The sequence below is a fragment of the Rhea pennata genome, chromosome 1 (assembly GCF_028389875.1).
Source record: "Rhea pennata isolate bPtePen1 chromosome 1, bPtePen1.pri, whole genome shotgun sequence".
Lineage (NCBI taxonomy): Eukaryota > Metazoa > Chordata > Aves > Rheiformes > Rheidae > Rhea > Rhea pennata.
Window position 1 is genome coordinate 197,740,989 of NC_084663.1, and position 21,560 is coordinate 197,762,548.

The window sequence follows — 21,560 nt, forward strand, 5'->3', positions numbered from 1 at the left end:
ACTTCTCCATGTGGATTATTTTTGAGAGTTACTATTTGCATGAAGCTATCAGACAGCTATAAAATAAGAATTTCAGTTCTATTCATTTATTTTTAAACTTGACAAAAGGATATCTCTACAAATAAGTAATGAGATTTAAAGCTGCAACGTATCACTATAGACACAGAGGCTTTTTAAAAGACAGATGTCTGTAAGCTTGTTTGCTTTATAGTTATGTTTAATATAAATACTTAATATATTTGTATACACTCTTTATTCCTCTTGGGGCTTTTCTGTTTATATGAGAAGATCATTTAAATTCTCTAACATACATTCTCAGCAGAAAAACCTCAAGAAATAGCAAAAACAGCTTTTACTTACTGCATTTTTGGGAACAATATCTTTTAATGAACACAGTACTGCTAAAGGAGGAATAGTTGCAAGTTGTGCCTCAATATACTGATCAGGCTTTCTTACAAACAAACAAATGTCATCTGTGTCAATAATTTGCAAAGTAGCTGTTTCATGCCTCTCAACAGGAACGTATCTATTGCTAGTGGGAATTAAAAAAAAAACAAAACAAACAGTATTACTTTGAAAGAAGAGCAAACCAAACCAAAAATAAGTTGGCATAATGCTATGAGATTAAAACAGATCTAAACATTCAGTGCCTGAGTAAAACATATTTTTTGTTCTTAAACACTCAGGACTTGCACATTCTCTTTCTGCAACACAAGTTTAACATTTTAACATATAAAGATCAGTTCTTTTGTGTATTTACATGAGCTCCACTTTTTCTGAGACATGTTATGCAAAGATTACTAGTTTCATTTGGATATTTGTTATCAGCTTGCATGAAGCTTATTTACTGATTAAGGATCTGTTTGTTAAGAGAGATCCTCTTGAGAAACTACAGTCAAAGAACAACAACTGCAGACAAACAACACTCTCTGTAAACGTACCTTGAAAAAATCAGAACTTCAGAACTCCCAAAATCTATCAGGAATACTTCCATCACTGCAATATCACAAACTTTGTATCTTACTGGACCATAAGGCTTCCTCACATTTTTACTTTTTAGGGGAACTAGTTCAGTGATAGTTCCACGGCACCACATTCCAGTTTCTTTACTCTTAATGAAAGTTCTAGCACCTATAGAAAAGCAAATGAAAAATGGACTAAATGCAGAATTTATAGATATCCTGCATTGTATGTATTGCCATTACGGTTCTATGTAATGGTCTACTGCTTCCACTCCTTTGTAGAGGTAGAAGAATGCTACCTCTAAAATAAACATACAAAGACATTAAAAATCTTGTCTTGATAGCCAATGTAAGTTTTCTCCCCACACTAATTTACACAATGTCTACATACCTAAGAGGTGGTTGGCTTGCATGAAGAATTATTTCTGATAAACTTCTTATATCTATTACTGGAACACCCAAACTCATGACCATGAAAGCCTATTTTATTTGCAAATAGTTCAGTCAAGTTCACATAAAAAAAAAAAAAAAAAAGAAATCCTTTATGAAAAAAAGTCTTAAGATCTCTGCAGTGATCCTAACTGGGAAAACTATTGTACACTGAAGGTTTAGCAATTCACAGAAAAGCTGACTTGAGCAGGCACAGGCCTGCACTGTGTTGCACATATCCCTTGGCTGCAGGACAAAGTTGGCCAACTAACTGTAACAGAGGAACCTGCAGGCAGCTCCTACTTGGCACTGGTGATTATACCACCTGCATCCTAATCTTTATCTAAAAGTGAAGCACCATGTTCTCCTGTGAACATCATTTTCCTTGACAGTATGAATGAATACAGTTGTTTTACTCTAAGAAAAACCTGTAAGACCTCTAAAGCCCAAAATGCTGGTGAAACTCAACAAAGACAGAATCTACACAGCTCACGATGTCCTGATTGAGAGGTCTATCCAATTCTGCATCATCTAGAGGTTCCCACAATCAGAAAAAACACAAGATTTTAATTGCTCATCTTGTATTCCACTCCCGTCTCTGAATTCTGATTAAGCATCGTATTATGTGTGAAGATTTGAGTGGGTATTATCTCTTACTAGGATCCAGAAAGAACCAGCACCTACCTGGTACAAAACCACCCCAACATCAACACATTTAGAGCTAAATATTCCACAAGTTCCCCACTTCCGTATAACACACCCTAGCTCAAACTTAGTCTTCAAATTTTACAAAAAATGTATTACTAGAATAAATCTACTGACACATTCCAAAGTAATATTGAACTTTACTGTCTATTCAGACTATTACATTATTTTTAATGAGTTTTCTAAAAACCTTCTAGAAGCAAGTACCAAGGAAGAAATACTGCAAGATAGTATTTTAAACGGATGTAATTCTTTAGAAATGACTAACTTACCTAATTCCAGAACATCTGAAGGCGAAAGATAAGAACTCATACTACGACAAAAGTTTTTCAGTTTCTTCTCCAAAAAACCTGCTATTTTCTTCTGTGAGTATCTCCGAATATAGAAGTGGCATGGATTTACAACATGGCTTACAAACACGAGTTCTGTCGAGCCTGAACAAGATAAACATATGTTAAACACAGTATAAATGACACCAATAGATACTATTTTTATATACATATATGATTAGGTTTGTGTTGCATCAGTCATGATGACATTTCTCTTTATCAAATACAATCATCTCACAGCAGCCTGCTCATGCTTATTTCAAACTAATCATATTCACTTCTCCAAGTCCTCTCTTTTGAGGAAAGAGCAAGATCTACCTCCCTTTAGCCACCTTACAAAAAAAAAGTTCACTGCCTACAAAGTAGGCTCCTGAACTAAGGTAAGCAATTCAATCCTTATATTCTACTTCAGCAGAGAAGCAAGTAAGTGTATTAGAGAGCCTAAGAAAGACATCTACTTTCAAGAGTAGGAATCAAAAGCAGTTTTGTATAGTTATTCAGTACTACTGCATGAAGATCAACGAACATTCAAAAGCTAGCCAACAGACAACCCTTGATAAAAATATATTTTTGACTAAGCATCCGTATTATTTATACTATAGGTACCTCCCTTGATTAGGGATCCAAAATGTGGGGGTCCTCTTTTGAAGCTAGTCACCAAAGGTGGTGGATGGGCCAGGATTCAGAAGCCCAGTGTGTCAATTCCTACAAGAGTATTTTAAACCACGAAACTTTCTGCAAAGAATGGACAGCATCACCACTGCAAAGCAGCTGCAATCTGTACTAGAACCCCTGTCATGTAAATGACTGATCTGGGCACAGCTAACAGACAGATCTGCAGCATCCTACAGCTTAATCCTCTCTGTGTCTGTCTCTAAACTATCACTGATCACAGGTAAGAGATGGTGTAAGAATTTTGCATTCAGGATGTTCTGAGTATATACACAGGACTGTGCTTGGAAGCTTAGGAAATTCAGTACCCAAAACAGAGATTAAAATTATTCTTAGGCATCTCCAGTGGTTAAGACATGGTCTGAGTAAGTCTGAATTACTTGTAAGATTTAAGCTCCAGGTACACAAACTCTTCTTGCTCACCCCTGCTGGAGGTCACCATCTCCAATGATCTGCTGATTCAGCTAGTCTGTCTTAAGTAAACTACGATAAGCATATATTAACAGCTTCTTCAGCAGATCAGTGGAGTCTGGTATTTCCAGCACAAGAGACAGTGACAGGAGCTGTGGCAGTTCTGAATCACTAGAGCCGCAGGGATCCAGAAGAAACGGCTGCAGTCTATTGTTCACATTTAGGCAGTACAAATATGTTCCTTCAAGTAACCTCCACCCTTCCAGCGCCTCCCCCACAACAAACCACAAATGCCTGAAAAGGATTTGGAAGATTTATCAAAAAGTGTGTTTGTTTGATAACTAACCCTGCTAGGGGGAGTGAATGAAAGACTTGTTCTATCATACTTCGAATTACAGTTTCCATAATCCAAGAAGATCTAATATTCGATAAAATGTGTTCTTCAGCGGTATGCTAAAACATATTCACAGCATGATCATTCTATGAATCATGACCACTCTATGATCATTTAACCTCCAAGATCTTATTTTCTTAATGTATATATGAGGGAGACTTACTTAAGTGCCCAGACAGGCTCAGACAACACAAAGCTTTGTTATTTATGAGACCTCTCTGTGTGAATTCTCTGATGTCTAATAACAAGCGAGTGCACACTAAGGCTTCACGTCAGTTTAGGTGTTAAGAGAAATTCTCTGCTAACTGCTTATTTCCATAGAACTCACTATAAACATGAAGTGTTTGAATCCCTTAATACTCTTATCAAGTATTCATTCCTATCAAATATTAAGAATGACCAATACATTCTCAAGTTACAGGAGAGAAAATTGATAGGGGAGAAGGGAGAGAGCATTTGCATTATGTTGAGGCAATAAAACAGAAATGTGATTTCCTTGATCTCTCTTCTCTGCTAATATTGCTTCCTACAGTAAGGCACATTTTTGCAGCAGTATTTTCTGCATCTACTTCTTCCTCTCTCAGCTTCTTAGGTCAGTTTCTTTTTTCCAAAATACTGCAATTTCTGCTCTTCAACTTTTATTACTATTACCACACTTACCAATGAATAGCTGTTCAAAGCACTGCACAAATTGTGCCTATGGAATCTGTGGAGGAAATAACTTACTTCCTCAAATTATGCTTTTTCATACATGTCTCTTTACTCATAATTCAGGATCTCAAACAGGGAGGGACGGAGAACAATACAGCACTTCAAAATTCATTATATAAATTACTGACCTACAAAATGAGTTGCACTGGTCAGAGACAGCACTAATATTATTAGGTCAAATATTTACCAGCTGCTGAGAAACACTACAAATGTCAAGCTTTGTGAAGTTGCTTGGGACTTCTGTATTGCAGCTTCAAACTAAGTGGTATTGTGGCAAATCTTAAAGACTGTGCCTATGTTAGCAAGGAGCGTACAACAGCGAGTGGATTTACAGAGCAACAGAGCTGGTATCAAGAATGACATCCACACTATAAGCACCTCCCAGACTCATTTTACCTGGAAGGAATTCAGTTCACATGTCCCAAAATTGCTCTTACAGGTGAGCAAAAGCATGCTATCTGCTTCATAATGCATTCCTGATCCCAACTAGAACCCTAATGTAATGAACCCTAATTTCAGTGTCTTCCTTAACAGCTTCTTAGAAAAGAAAAAGCTTCTTGGCTCTCTTCAACATCAGATCTTAGTCAGACTTAGTTAAGTACAAAAACTGCAACAAGCAACTACTACAACAAACTAAACCATTTATATCAGATAGGAAAACCACTAACCAGCTTTGTGTTCAAAAGGTGCTTTCTTCTTGAAGAGTTTCTTCCTCTGTTCATCTTGAGGACACTCTGTGGGAAGTTCTGTTTGTTTATTGTTTTAAAAGAAGTTTAATGAGTTAGGTTAATGTATGCATACATCTAGGCAAATACATTGAAGAGAAATTAAGGATTTTGTAAAGGTACTGAGGAGAAAAAGATTTTCTTATTTGATGCAACTGAAACAGATGCCCACTTAGTGAAATATACACATGGCCAACCTACGTGCTAATTCCAAGATTATCAAACTACCATAAAAAATGAAAGATTCAGGAAATGCAAAACTTCTATTAAACTCCAGTTTGAAGAAATTTTGTTCTGATAAAGTGTTTTATTAAGTCCACTAGGACTTTGAAATAAGCTTTGAAATAATTTTAGACAGCTGTACTCAAGCTCTGAAATTCACATCACATAACCAATACTCTGGTTCCAAAGTGAGAAGTTTCACAGAATCACAGAATGGTTGAGCTTGGAAGGGACCTCTGGAGATCATCTAGTCCAACGCCCTCGTTCAAGTAGGGTCACGTAGAGCGTGTTAGACAGGATCATGTCCAGGCACGCTTTGAGTATTTTCTGAGAAGGAGACTTGACAACCTCTCTGGGCAACCTGGAATTTTGACTATTTGTATTACCATTTTAGCTCATAGGTGCAAGGACATTAATTTTATTAAGAACAACACTTTGAGGAAAATACTTCTGTGGGTGTTCACTTCAGTGATACAAACATATCTTTTGAGATTAAAAGCAAGAAGATTTGCTGGTGCACAGTATCCCGAGAAGATTCCCAAGAAAGAGAAGGATGCACAGAAATGGAACTGAGCACAGGCATTGTATCAACACCGATGCAGGGAGTCTTTATCACTCCTGCTTTGGCATAGTAAAGCTGATAAAGGGAACTGACAGTCAACATGCAAATCTGCTATTGTATTTGTACTCTTGTCAGAGTGCATAGGTAATAAAGTTTATGTTTGTATTTCTGGAACCTCTGCAGAGTTTGGTAAGTTGAACATATCACTGCTGTTCTGCTGCAGAGGAGTGTGCTTCTGTGTATTTCAGAAGGGGATGGTTGAGAAAGGTAAGCCTCAAAAAAAATGACAAAGAGGGCATTTTCTCCTTGAATTTCTCTTTCCAGTTCTAGGTTTAAAGAATGTCATCTTAGTCATCAGCATCTGTTTTTCTGAATATGAATCTTTGATCCTCAGTGAGCTTACACCTGACAGTCTTATGCTCTAGAATTCAAGACTGAGCCAATAGATTTATCTTGCATGTAAAGTAAGCCTTTTTCTGTTTTCTCTAGCACAGAATGTGAAGGAACTGCACTCAGCACGTATTTGGTGAAGCACTGTTCCTCTATCTAGTAGAGTCCCTGTAATTAAAAGCCTAGTTCCTTTTCTCAAGGGTTAGATGTCTTGGCCTGCCAGGTCTGTGCCACTCCAGTAGTTAGGCTAATTTCAGAGACCTGAAGTTCAAACTTTTTACAAAACCAACATACATACTGCCATGTTCCTCCTGACTATTGAGAAGAGCTTGACAAAATCAAGATCTAAGCAAAGTGGTCAGAAAGAAGACATGCTATCACGCCTGAACAGAAACAGAAATTAAGGCTTATTTGGCCAGGCAAGTAATGTAGTACAATCTAAACATGCAGCAAAGGAGACAAATGGGAACTTGAACCACCAATAAGATTGATCAGTAAAGAAAATCAGGTCTCAAAAGCGGTTATAAAGTCAAAGCTATGATCTACTAGCAGAACTTCATCATTTACCAATGGCAAATGAAAGGAACTATGTTTTGTCTACTATGCCCTTGATGCAGACTAAAAGGAAAAACAGGTTATCTGCTGTACAGGCACTGTCAAGGCAAAGTCTCCAAACTTGAGCATGTGATATATATATATATGCACTCAGAATGGAACATACATATCTAAAAGCACTCGTAGAAACATGGCTTGTCAACAATAAATTGTATGAATAACAAATGGTAATGGTTAACAATTATTTGTCTAGTCTTGGTCAAAAAGCTGAAATAGCGGAGTCAGCAGAGAGCATTGTAAGCAAGACGTCTGCAGGCAGCATGAGCACAAAAAAAAAAAGAAAATTAAAAACCTTAGGATGTTAAGGTCAGTTGCACAGCAATGATTATGATACATGCCTCCCTAATACTCAAAAGTTTTTTAAAAAACGAAGCATGGTATTGGTTGGGAAACCTGATTAATTTCCTAAAAGACAATCTGAAAATAAGAAGAGAGCCTTAGACTTGGGCTAAATAGAATCATAGAATGGTAAGGTTGGAAGGGACCTCTGGAGATCATCTAGTCCAACCCTCAGCATAGCCCATACGAGGACTGAACCCGCAACCTTGGCATTAGCAGTACCACGCTCTAACCAACTGAGCTAAACCTGCCCCCAACAGTGGGGTAATAGATCACCCTCAGGGTAACATGCTTTCCCTAGTATCTAATTACAATTTTCCATATTCCAACTTGTGTCTGTAGCTTCTTGTCCTATCAGTGTACCTCCTAGAAAAGTCTAGCTCCAACTTCTCTATATATACCAAACCAGGCAGCTGTAGACAGCCATGAAGTTCAACATTCGAGGGCTTTGAGGGAAAGAAGCTCAGTTCCTTCATCCTGTTCTCATACTTCATGTGTTCCAGACCCTAGCCAGCTTGACTGACTCTGCTGAAGCTTGCTCCAGTAAGCCAGTGACTTTCAGCACTGAAGGGTCCAAAACTGGACACACCACTACAACGCAGTCTCACAGAGCCTAAGATAACTTCCTTGGACTTGCTAGCTATGCTCAGTAGTTACAATCTGTCCAGAGAAGAACTGACAAACTGAAGAACTTACTGTTGTTGCTAGTTAAGGTAGGACAATGCCAGATACTCCAGGAAGCATTGTAACAACTAAAACAGTCAAAGAAACTTATCCAGGAAGACACAAACTTACAGTAACAGCCACTTGAGAAAAGTTGTAGGGAAGTTCTCACTAAGCTAAACTAAAGGGAGAAAAAAAAGCAACCACAGAAGTTCAAAGCAAGAGAAAGTGAAATGCAGGAGTCAGCAAAGAGTCTGTATGAGTGCTGAGTTTGACTACAAACATGCTATTAACAAATGACATTACGACTGATAACTGAATATTGAAAGCATCAGCTGTTAAGCAACTCACCTTCCTCATCATCTTCAATTATTTCTTCTATTATGACATCAGGGCTGGACAGAGTCTTGGGCAGAACAGGAATAGTCTGACGATGTATCATGGTAAGTAACTCTTGTACTCGTGTATTTTTCACTTCTTCATGAACACCAGGTTTTGCAAGAGCTTTTATTTTCCTTTCTCTGGTAAGTGCAGGAAAGGTATTGTCTACAGAAAAATGAGTATTATGGCCTGGTGGCATTTCTTCTTTGTCATCAGGCCTGAGAGTGTGCTGTCCGTTGTCTTCATTGTATTTAGGAAAACATCTATTTGGAGACAGGAATTAAAAGAATTGGGTTTGTTTCCAGAGAAGCATTCAAGTCAAAGTTTTTCTTTCTCCTTTTAAAAACAGATCACAATGCTTTGAAAATAACTCATAAAACTGGCTGAAACAGCAGAAATAATTTTTATTATTATAATATTTATTGAAACTTTTAATCAGAAGATTGGTATCTCTCAAAAAATTGCATAATGTTTTTGAAGACCAACACAATAGAACAGTAAAACTATTCCTGAACCCTAAAAAGATCAGTTCTAGCAGTGGCCTAGATTTTGTCCCTTCCTAATTTAACATTGTTCTCTTTTTAACCTTTTTTAAGGTTTAAGGTTTATACTACAGACTATGCACTACAGTACTTTGCACTATACTACATACTGAAAGAAAGATTTTTTTTACAGTATGCTTTCAAGATCGTCAAATCTGGGTTATTCCAAACTGTAATATATGACACCATGGGGGATTCCTGACACCATAAACACACAAGAGAGCAGCATAGGTTATTCAGGCCATTGTATATAAACAGATTTTCCTCAATGCATTTTAACACTTTTGCCAATGTAACAATAAATCTCAGATAAAGAGAGGGTCACTCATTCTTTGAGAAACTATTCCTCAATCTAAGCAAGAGATTCCAAGAGCAGTCCACAAACTGCTACAAAACAATATGCAGAATTTAGTTCATCATCTCTCTTTAGCAAGACTCCTCCTTCTGTCCTTGGGCACAGCGTCAGCACAAACATGAGCTGCCCCTGATTAAATGACCAAACAGTGCCCGAAAAAAAAAAAAAAAAAAAAAAATTTTGGAAAACATTAGTAATGGGACAGAGTTTATGTTAAAAACAAAAGCATGTTAGATGCCGTTCTACTGACAGTTACTCCATACTGTAATCTGCAGGATTTCCAAGTATTATTACAGTATGTGACAACCTTTTTCTCACATTACCAGGGATGACAATAGGCCTCCATTACATTTTAACAGCAATTCCATGTCAAAGACTGGAGGAAAAGTAAAGGAATCTAATTAAATCAGATTAACTTGAACCAGAGGAAAACCCTTAAGTCAATTATTTTGACATTTGCCACAATCAGCAGTTAGACTGTGAAGCAGAAATACTACAAATTTCAGTATTTGCTGCAGATTTTCCAGCACTTGCATGAAACAATTTTCATGTAATAGAGATGTTTACATTTTCAGTATATCATTAAAATGCCAAAGCTGGAATAACATCCACCATTAAAAAATACGTTTTCAGTAAATAACTTAAATGATACAGTGAAAATATTTGAGTGAAACACAAAACTGAAATGTCACCACAAACACTAACTGGTTTAACTGGAATGCCAGCCAAAATAACAGCATCTGAAGTTTTTCTTTGATTTGTCCTCATACTCTTTGAAGCATACACAGACTTTTTTCTGAATTCAATCTCTAATAAATATTTAACCATTAGAAGACTAGGTAAATTACTGTATCCATCCTATTAAAAAAAAAAGCTTACTTTGCTGTTTTTCCCCATTCAATCTTCCCCATATTTTTTAACAAAGATGTAATTTCATCAGTATTTATGAAGAAACTGGAAAAAAAAGAATAGAAACATTAGGAAAGTCACAATGATGATCTGAATCACTCTGACACTTTAAGAGATATAAATCATTTTTAGAATAGAATTCCTGTAGTACATTTAGAGGCAAAAAAGAGGTTAATTACCTATTTAATTCCTTCACTTGTGGACAAAAAGAACAGTGAAAATTGGCATGTTAACAGCCTATTTACAACAGATTTGGTTGCTCCCTTATCCTCACATTTATACTAAAAAATTCTCCTAGCTTCTTCTCTCTCTCACACACAGTACTCCAGTATTTATTTATGGAGTACTCATCAATAACAAGTTAAATTCCACCAACTTTTCTTCACAGAGGAAAAAAACCCTCTCCAACAATATGAAGAAAAAAACCCCATTAATTGAAGTCCAAAACATATATATTCTTTACTTGTTCTGTTTATCATTACACTAACGAGCAGCTCTAATTCCCTTCCCAAACAAAAGCTCGTAACATCTTGTAAGTACTTTTACAATAATTAGGCTAGCAGAACTGGAAACACAGCTTTATTCAATCAAATTGTTAGCTTTGCTAACTGTCTAGTCATCATTGACAATTTGTGAAAAACTGAAGCGTATGTACTATTGAACATGCGATCTTCTCTGAAGCATTTCTTCTCTTTTTCCTCTATTCAGGAATGCACCTATCCTTTCTTCTTTGGTATTTTACAGTTACGGAATCAATCTCAAGTTTTTTGTACCTTATCAATTTTTACATTTTCACCTTCAGTGCTATTTTGCTGACAGGTGCTGAAAGGCACCAGCATGCAAGGCCTTTATACTCATCCTTTATCAAGTCTCCTTTATTTCTCTTCTACCAATCTATTTGTCATTTTCAGATCCTTAACAGGTCTTCCCCTACAAAACAACTGACTTAATGTTTTGGTTTTTGGCTTTCCTCTAGGTTGGGAGAATCTCTGAAATTCTCCTTCTTCACTACACACATTATCTTTAAATGAGGCCTTATCCACCAATTCATCAACTTTACTATAGGGTGCTTTTAAAAATTCTTTAACTCATATTCTATAACTCTTCCTTTCACATGTTAATTGATTCCTTAACGTTTCATACTTTGACTGTAAGTAGTTATCTTTCAGCTTCATTCCTCTTTGTCAGTCAGAATTCAACGTAACACACTTCCTTCTCACCGAAAGTGGCTCCATGTCCTTAAACAAAATGGATTCCCAAACATGTTCCAATAACCTCTGGCAGCAGACATTCAAGCAAGTAACAACCATTATTAGTACATCAGCAACAAACCTTTAACCCAGCAGCATCCTTATTCTTTCCCTTTTTTTATCACTTCTGAGCACTGTAGTTCTCTGACAAGCCTTTCTACCAACTGCAAAGGGTCAGCTGAATCACAGCTGTGATACATTTCTTTCCTGCTCTTTTCCTAACACTCAGGTATAGAAATTATATGTTCGCAACTTCTACAGACTTAAGCTGCTAATTCTTCAGTTTATTTCTACTTGTAAGGGAAGGGAGAATGTCTAAAACGTTAGAAGCCTGCCACATATTTTTCAGATGCAGGTGTATTTCCTCTTTTACGTATTAATAAATTAAGTACACCATAATGTTTTTTCTCCCTGATGTTTCAGATAAAAGATACTGCGTATTTTTAACAATATATTTGTATACACCTGGACTAGTAAAAGTTTTTTAACATACTCAAGGTGAAGCAGCTTGACTTGTACTGTTTAATCTGTAAATGGACAGCTTCTGTCACTGAGATAAACAATGCATTCATTTGCCTTCCTCCTACCCCCTGCTCCAGTCATTTACCTTAGAGATGTTTTCTCCTTCAGACTATTCACTCTTGAGAGTTCATCCTCAATTGTCAATTTTAGATTACGAATAATCTGAAATTAAGAAGTGCAGTCTTAGCTTCTATTACACAAAAAGCAGATTATGCACACATCTATTATCTACAACATGACATAATCAGAATATGACATTTTGAATTATACAGAAAAATAAAAATCTACTCATTTATAGCTGATCATAATTAAGGTCACAGTAAGTCCATTCCTTCAAAATATGTCTTCTTACACCACTTAAGACCTAAAACTTGTGTTTTTTCCTAACCATAGCACTAACTAGAAGCAGGAACTGTTCAACTTGGAGATCTTAGCGATGTGCGTAAGTATCTGAAGGGAGAATCTAAGGTAGATGGGGGCCAGACTATTTTTCAGGGGTGCCCAGGAATAGGACAAGCGGTAACGGGCACAAACAGAACAACAAGAAGTTTTGTCTGAATATAGGGAAAAAACTTCCTTACTGTTGAGGATAACAGAGCACTAAAACAGGTTGCTCAGAGTCTCCTTCCTTGGAGATATTCAAAAGCCATCCAGATACGGTCCTGGGCAACCTGCTCTAGGTGACCCTGCTTGAGCGGGAGGGGTTAGACTAGACGATCTCCAGAGGTCTCCCTTCCTACCTCAACCAATCTGCAATTCTGTGAATTAGAAGTAGGAACAGGATTTTGCTTTTGTAACAGCTTTTTGTGTAACAGCCACTGAGAGGACAACTTCAACACAAGAAGGTAGACTGAACCTGAAGCAGCCTATGGGAGCATAGGGTGGGTAGGTATCAGCTGCTAAAGATCACACTGGATAAGGGAGGAAGCTCCATAAATAAATAAAATCAGACTTCCATCCATGATCAGATGAGAGAGACTAAGTTTCTTCACACTGAAAGTGACAACTGGATGCGGGGAATATGACAGTTTAACACTGAGTTGCACGGAAGAATGGCTAAGGACTTGTTACTTATTTTATTTCACAACACAACTACAAAGGCTCCTAATGAAATAATCAGGTAGCAGGTTTAGAAAGAATAGAAGAGGCTATTCTCTATATACTCCTCATATACTAACCTGTGGAACTTGCCACCTCTGTGGTATGTGTGCACACAGACACAATACACACTCCTCAAGCACCACCAGCAGTATAAAGGAGCCAAGGACATGTTACACCAGCTGATGACAGAGTGAGTCAACTGCTACTCAATATAGTGGTCCTGACATAACCTCAAATCACAAAATCCCTAACCTGCAATTTCCTACACTAACTCCTAACTCCTCACTTTCTCAGTTTTGTCCTCCAACCATCCTTCCCTGTCTGCTGTCAGAGACGGGAGACTTCATTAGATGGACCTTTGGTTTAATACAGTACAATAGGTATGTGTTTCTACGAGCAGCAGATACGATGGGGAGGAACAGAAGCAGTAAAAGACTGGGACCAGGAGGCTCAGGAGAGTGTGACTTAAATCTGGAGAAGCTTGGTAAGATTAGAGAACTCTGGAATGGGAAAGACTTGAGAAACTTCTGAAGTCCTGAAATCACTGCTGTTTCACTGCTCACTGTTCCACTGTGTCACTGTTTTCCTGTCCTCCCTTTCCATTTGTTGTTTTGGATAGCAAGCTCTTTAGGGGCAAGCACCATCTTTCTGCTACCAGTCAGTCATCATGCCCTAATTCATGACCAAAACCAAATTTAGAGGGGGAAGGTGAGGGAGGTGGGAAGTATAGACTACTTTACCGCAGAAATATCATAAAGAAAGATGGATAATCATAACTTTCAACAAATATTTGAATGTAGTAGTTACAGAAATTACTTTGCCGTGCAAGAATTTTACTACCTGAGCCAGATCACAGTAGGTTCTTACAGAAGGCGTAATTTTTAATTCCTTTGCGATCCTAACGGCACCAATCAAACAATTTTTCTTCTCTTCAATGTACTGTTTAGCCTTTGCAACTTCTGCACTGTAACTGTCAATATTCATCAATAATTCTGCATATAGTTTCCTTTTCCTGTATTAAAAACAACATTACTTTTCAGAATGTAATAAATACTGCAGTGCAGATTCAAACTTGAACTGTAGAACACAATTGCCACAGTTCTACCACAACATAAAGTGGATGCATCCCAAACTTAAGTATTGTTTTTCCGATACAGTGATATAAATGGACACATGGAAGTTTGAAATAAAAATCAGGTGAACCAAAAAATTTAATATTTCATATTTTTATTAAATGTTAAAAAAAAAAACCCTCTCCAGTCAAGCCTCCAGATATTTCCATACACATTCAACCACAGACTAAAACACTGAATTCTGTGATTCAGTCTTAAGATACTAGATTCCCCTTCTACAGGCTCTTCTGGGATACTAAGCTTTGCCATACATATATACATACATAAATCCGAAGATACAAGTATTATTGGAAATGAAGAACTAGTAAAGTTCTTGGGCTTTTATAAACCTGAAAATTTTCAGAAAAGTTGGTTTTGTAAGCTATTCTTGTTCTCACACTGATCATCTGTTAACAGTATTATCAACGGCACGTTCAGAATCAAGCTAATTCAGAGAACAGACACAAAGAACACTATTTAAGGGCTTTTTTTTAAACAACAGAGACTACATATCCTAGTTTCTTCCAGTCATACAGAATAGCTCCAAAAACTAAGATACCATTATGAATGGGCAAAAAAGTTGTACAAAGATTAACACAGGTATTATGAAATATTGTTATAAGGAAAACTGAAATTTTACTCATAATTATGTATTTTAGCTGAATTGGAAAGAATTTATTAGTCAGAATAATTCAGTCTCCCTTCCACCCCCAGCCCGACAAACCAGAACATTACCTGGACTGGAGAGAAATAGTAAGTTCATCAAACATTCTATCTGCAATTTCTGCCACCTTGTCTCCTTCCTGTTTCACTTTCAATTCCAAGTACTTCAGCATCTATCACGTTCAATAGTGAATAAACATTCATTCACTCATTGTTCTCACATTAATATTTCTGGTTTTATTCAGAACAGAACAAATGAATCAACAGAAACAAACACTCCAGTAGAAGTAGAGACAGTTAAGCCCAGTGTGGTTGCTCTTGACTGAAAGCAAAAAAGTGCCCCCAAACAAAAAGACCCACAATGCCCGGTTTTAACCTTCAATTTTCAGCACTGTAACTTTCAGTAGAACTAGTATTCTTAGAACAACAAGCCCTCACCATGGACTGAATTACAGCAATAAAGGGTAATTATAAAGATATAATGGGGAAAAAAATCATAGTTTACCCCTTCTTTTGTTTCCTCTAAGCTCAAAATCAACTCACACTGACTGCATCATGCCAACCAAAGTCTTTATTTAGGTCTAATAGGCAAGAGGTATTTTCCTGTTTTGGACTCACGGCCTCACTTTCCTTACTTGACATCCTAATATAGCAATGTGTGCAGGTAATTATCAAGCTACTATTCCTACTTTTTTTAAACTCATTGTTAGCACTAAGGAAACAAAAGGTTTTTCCTCTTATTAAGCATGAATTCTCTGTTGCTATAGTTACATTTGATAAAGAGATTTTTTTTTTTTTTAAAAAAAAACCTCTCAGTAATACAATATTGTACTAGCAATACTCAACCTTTGCTGAAAAGCTGTTGAAGACCACAGTTATGTGCATTAGCTATAAAAATTGCCAAAGTTTAAGGCTTTTTACAAGATAACAGATCAGCCACTGCAGCAAGACAAACTGGAGAGGGAATGAAGAAGTGTTTAAGGGTGCTTCACTCAACATGTACTAGAATGAATTTTCTTTAGGTTTTTGGATCATAAAATATTTTGTGCTTGGTAACTTAAAACACATGTAAAAATGTCAATAAATGGCAAGGGTCCAAGCTTTTCCTTAGCACGTTAATATAAATAAGAACTAAAGTTGAAACAAATAATCAATTTAAATAAGTTCATAGTATATCTATTAAAACATTTTCTGCACACAAAAGATGTCTGAATTTACATCATCCGTGTTTTTTGTTTTGTTTTGTTTTTTTTTTTAAAGAGAACTATTACTCCTGTTGCCCACAGATAATTTCTTTTCCGTCTTCAGATCCCAAAAGAGGCACAAGAAAATTAGAGAGTTAGCTTAGCTGTTAGAGCAAAAAAGAATGCTGCACTTCACCTTGATGCAAGGAAACACAAGCTAGTACTTACAGGCTGGCTTATATGCAGTTCTGTTGCTTATTGGGTCCATCCACGTATATGTATGTATATGTATGTATATGTATGTATATGTATGTATATGTATGTATATGTATGTAAGTACAGGCTCATGTACTTTGTACAGTCTGGAGCTTAATGCTGCACATTCCACAAGAAATAATGCTAACAGTTAAAGGACAGACAGACATAGAAGTAAACACTGCAAAGGCAGTAAGAGCATGAACATGTTTTTGTGTGACTACTTGTAACAAGAAGCTTTAGTCAAGAACAAGACTTAATAGATTTGTTCAATTTATTTTCACTCACCTCGTCTGCATCTTTTAAGTGGCTGAGATTACAAATAGCTATCCACAAAGCTTCATCAATATCTTCCATAGTTTTGTTGTCCTGTCAAAAAGTTTGCCAGAGAAAAGTAAGTCACTTGTATGATTAGAAGACAGGATGGACTGTAATAATTTGCCATTTCTAATTAACAGAAGCACCTGAAGTGAGTGACTCTTCATCATTTCCATAAGGCTCTGAGTAGCTCTACAGCAGGAAAGAGGCCCCGAACATTGTCTAATATAAATTACATTTTTAAACAGAGACTATTTTCATTATAGTATCTCTGAAAGGAGGATTCTAAATTGTTTTTCCATTAAATGCATACATTTATATACACTAATTAAAAAAAAACTGACTAAATGAAAAGAATGCAAGGTCATAAACACAGCAAATACTGAGCAAAGAAAGCAAATCAGATTTAAAAAATTGAAACATTGTACCCAAGAGAAGTAGTAAATAAAGTATTTAGGAACTGCATTTAGGAAACAACAACAAACAGCAGTAACACATAAATATCTAAGAAGCTCCTAGCTTTATGCTGATGAAGGGAAAGATAATGATATTTTGGTTTATAATCAGCATAGAAGTAAGTGTACAAACAGAAGTGACTTATATTGTCATTAGCATCACTAAATAGTGCCACTATTCTACTAAAAACAAATAAAGAAAAAAGATCACTAGTTGGGGATGTCCCCAAAAGTCATTAGAGGGCAACATGTGGAGGTTAGGGCTATAGCTGCTTAAGCCTGTCAACTATCAGGCAATCAGTTTAGCTTGCCAAAAGGCAACTTAACTAATACCCAAATTTCTTCAAGTACTTAAGAGTTCTTCATAGTTTAGCAGAATAATGACACAGGAGAGAAGTTAAGGCTTGACTTGGAAACAGTTTTGCCTCTGACCAAGCACTGGTGTAAGTGAAAGTAGGTAGCAGACTCTTCAACTACTGCTGCTTTCGCACCACAATTAGGCGTTTTTCTTGGAGAGCTGAATTAGTCACAAGCATTATTTTAGAGATCATAGAGTTTAAATTAAGTGGTTTGTTGTCACCTTCATCTCCAAGACAATTTTCTGATTAATGTATCTAAACATCTCAGACAAACTATGTCTCCTCAGAAGCCAAAAAAAAAAAAAAAAAAAAAAAAGAAAAAAAAGGAAAAAGAAAATCCTCCTGCTTTTATGATGCTAACTGTGTTAGCAGTATCTCCCTATGTCAACCATTCCCACTCTATTTTGAGCAGATACAAAGAGACACAATAGATTAAAAAAAAAAAGAAAAAGTCTGGGAATAACAGCTCCCTCCCTATTCCATTGTTCTATGATCAGCAGCACAATAATAAATGAATTCAGAATTCAAAGCATATGGATATATATTCACTCAATGATAGATAAAATGATACTGCCAAAAATCTAGTGGTCACTAGTTGAAGAATGAAAAAGACTGAAAAAGATGAATGAAACAAGAGGAAGTGTCAGCTTATCAAGTTAGAATCAGTATCATCTCAATAAATGTGATTTTTCAAAGGATGAGTTCGAAAGACGGGAAAATACACGTCTCAACAGCTTTCTCTGGAAAATAGAATTTTGTCAACAGAAGGGGTGACTACCATCAAAAGATTACTTAAGACCATCAATACACTTAAAGAGATGACCCCAGACTATTTTGTTTAAAACTTTGTCAATGGCAACACACTATAGTTTAAGGTAACACGTTATATGGCCTCATTTCAAGTATTTTTTTCAAGAATGTTCAGAAAAGACAAGCATTTTTACGGAAACTGCAACAAAACTGCATTAGAAACTAATATAGACATCTACAAATTATGCATCTTTCAAGGTAACTGCATAGAACAATCTTCAAGCAAGAAAATAGGATTGGTAGGGAATATATCATTCAATCCAGTTTTATTCTGTCATTTTAGGACATACCAGGTGTCAGCAAAACTAGTTCACCTGGCCTAGAACTTCACATTCATTCAGAAAGACCAGGTTAAAAAATTCTTAACAATTTTTTTAAGAGATATCCACTTGTCCAATAGCCAAGTGTAGGGACATCGTCACACTGGAACACTGTCTGACTATGTTAAGGACACGTGTTGGGTAAGCCTTGAAATTCTTTGTCTTGAATTAAAAAAGAAATCCTAATATTGTATAGCCTCAATTGTCTTTTTTAAAAAACCTAATTTCAGAATATGTAGTTTCACAGCCACCTAAACACATTAGCCCTCTGTGGCTATGATCTGGTTTGGTCTCTGTTCATTTTGTCAGTTTTCCTATTAATGCTGTAAATGCTTGCACATCTATTCTATTCCAAGATGCACATCATAGTAAAGCATCAGCGTTCTGTCTCTGTGTCTTAACAAATGGAGCAATAACTACGCATATACAGAAATAGTAAATGAGAATATAATGAAACTCAACATTAACACACCGTGTCTACTGGTGCAGCTAGAACTGGTTCGTACTTCAGCCCACCATCTGAAGAAATCGGATGCTGAACATTTTTCTCTTTGGTATCGTGACTGAAGGGCCTGCAAAATTAAACTGTAAGACAAAACCCTACACACTTTAAATTAAGTAGCAAGCTTCTGAAAGCTGCTTTACAATTTGAGTATTTCCATAATCAGTCTGTAAACACACAAACACACCTACTTCTAAAACACTTGGACTTTAAGGATAACACTAGAGATGTCTCATTTTTCAAAAATTTTTATTAGCCTCATCTTAAAATTTAACCAACAGCTCTATACCTGGCAATTCTGGCAAGTCAGAACAAAATTTTGGGAGATAGCTGTGATTTTTACCCTTGTTGAGAGCAAAATGCATAAATGTTAATACTTCAGGATTAACTTTGTATTTGCCTTCTAAGCAGTTCATATTTGCCTAGATACTCCATCACGTACTGATAAGGCTGTTAATTTTAGAATATATGACAAATTATGCCACAATAATGCTGTAAAATGTAATTGTTGTACAAAAAAATGTTACGAACTTGCAATCAATTAGGAAGGCTCTTAAATTCTCTATTGTCACCTTCCCTGCTAGTCTACATAGCACACAGACCTAAAGAGCTGTCAAGACTTTCACAAGTCTCCACAAATCAAGAATTACAGGAAGGAAGCACTATTGTTCTTCCCATACTCAAGTTTGTTGTTTCTGATGGACTGTGAGATGATTTAGAGAGTAGTACTGCAGATGTTCACAGGCACACATGAAAACCCAAGTTTTTATTTTACTTTGAACTAGTTTAGTAATGTGTGACTTTACACACCTATCTCAGAAGAGATATTCTCTATACCTTCCACACATAGTTGTAACAGATCTGTAAGAATTACTTGGGCTTATTCGCATTTATATCAACATGAACCTCTATGGCAAGGGCAGTGACATGGGCAGACAAAGACACCCACTTTAAGACTATCCTTCATCAAATTCATGTCAGCTAGACAACTGAGAGTAAGCAGTAAATAATTCAGGTATGACCTTTTCACCTTACCAGAACTTTGCTGCCATGAAATCCTTATACTCATGCTTGGTTATCTGAGTGGAAAGTACTGGGAACGTTGGGGTGGGGCAGGGGGACTTCAGTGATAGTCTTTACCCCCATTGCCTGGTATTTCATTAATTCTCTATCCTGCCTCTGCCTCTGCCCAGGCAGTTTCCACAGACAGAGTTTAAAACCTTCAGTTCAAATATTTTCAAGCCAAACCATATCTACTCCTTTTTGCCTTCCAATGAATTCTTGGTCTCAAGTGTTAGAAAACCAGGATGCCTTGAGTACTTGTCTGATGTCCTCAAGCAAGCTGTGGTCTGGCTGCACCGGAGAGCCATGCTGAGAACATATTAATATCAGTAAGTTCAAATCACATGAAGAAATTGATTAAGAACCAGCATAAGTCAAAATAGCTGGAAACATGCTTGCTCATGTCCCTGCACTCTGATATCAAAATACACTGAAACACATAGAAAATAGCTGGGTTAATAAAGGTTTACCTTGCCAGCCTTGGCGAGTTTCTACTGCGCAGTCCAAGTTTAAAATCAACCTTGGTCTAAATCCAGAGGAAAAAAACAAAGCAAGTTCAACTACAGGATGAAATTCTAGTCTCAGGAAAAAAAAATAAATAAAGTCTTCATATAAGCCTGTTTTCACCTTCAATTCCTCCCCAGTTTTCAATGAGGCCAAACTTCAAAGCAATTAGTGTTGATCTGAGCAACCAGACGTTTTAAGAAAACAGTTTTCAGGTCAAATTCTGTATCCATTAGAACATCCTTCTAGTAAATGAAAATGTTCCTAGTAAAAGCAACACTTATTTCCTATGTTTGCTTTTAGTGGTTTTCACACTAAAATGTAAAAACAATGCACGCTTCTACCATTATTGTACTAACGAACTCCATTATAACTTTTCTATAGAGTTTAGTGACATGGCTTAATTCTCTAGAAAATTTCACCCTTTTTTTTTAATATATTTTATGATAAAAGCCAAACTTGAACTTCATAATGGAAATGCCAGAGTGGTCACACCTTATCTTCTGCATACATTTAAAAATATTAATGAAAAAATACAGGTAACGTTTGTCCAGAATAACTGTTCCTTTGAACAAATGGCATCAGCAAGCCACAATGCAGAAAGGATTCACAAATAGTGCAGTTTTTTTAAAACACAGAAACAGAGAAAACTACACTCATAAGATATACGTAACTGTGCAATAGGAAAACTGTTGTTTTCAATCTTTTTATTAGGAAGTTGAAAGGGGAAATTTTCTTTTTTTCTTTTTTTTTTTTCTTTTTTTTCTTTTTTTTTTTTTTTTAAACATATATGCGATTTTTTGCCTGTGTATGTGCAGAAGAGAGTG

At 36.4% G+C, this 21,560-nt stretch overlaps 1 protein-coding gene across 1 annotated transcript in view; it reads right to left on the reverse strand.

Annotated features, from left to right (window-relative positions):
• The window catches only part of RNF17 (ring finger protein 17), a 52,922-nt gene that overhangs the window by 29,319 nt on the left and 2,043 nt on the right, over nucleotides 1–21,560 (reverse strand). Inside the window, exons 4-15 of the mRNA XM_062583848.1 lie at nucleotides 20,700–20,755; nucleotides 19,138–19,237; nucleotides 16,692–16,772; nucleotides 15,037–15,137; nucleotides 14,030–14,201; nucleotides 12,174–12,250; nucleotides 10,287–10,361; nucleotides 8,708–8,773; nucleotides 8,481–8,524; nucleotides 2,369–2,530; nucleotides 942–1,131; nucleotides 361–526 (exon numbers count right to left, since the gene is read on the reverse strand). Coding sequence (XP_062439832.1) covers nucleotides 361–526; nucleotides 942–1,131; nucleotides 2,369–2,530; nucleotides 8,481–8,524; nucleotides 8,708–8,773; nucleotides 10,287–10,361; nucleotides 12,174–12,250; nucleotides 14,030–14,201; nucleotides 15,037–15,137; nucleotides 16,692–16,772; nucleotides 19,138–19,237; nucleotides 20,700–20,755 — 1,290 coding nt within the window. The remainder of the gene's footprint in view (nucleotides 1–360; nucleotides 527–941; nucleotides 1,132–2,368; nucleotides 2,531–8,480; nucleotides 8,525–8,707; nucleotides 8,774–10,286; nucleotides 10,362–12,173; nucleotides 12,251–14,029; nucleotides 14,202–15,036; nucleotides 15,138–16,691; nucleotides 16,773–19,137; nucleotides 19,238–20,699; nucleotides 20,756–21,560) is intronic.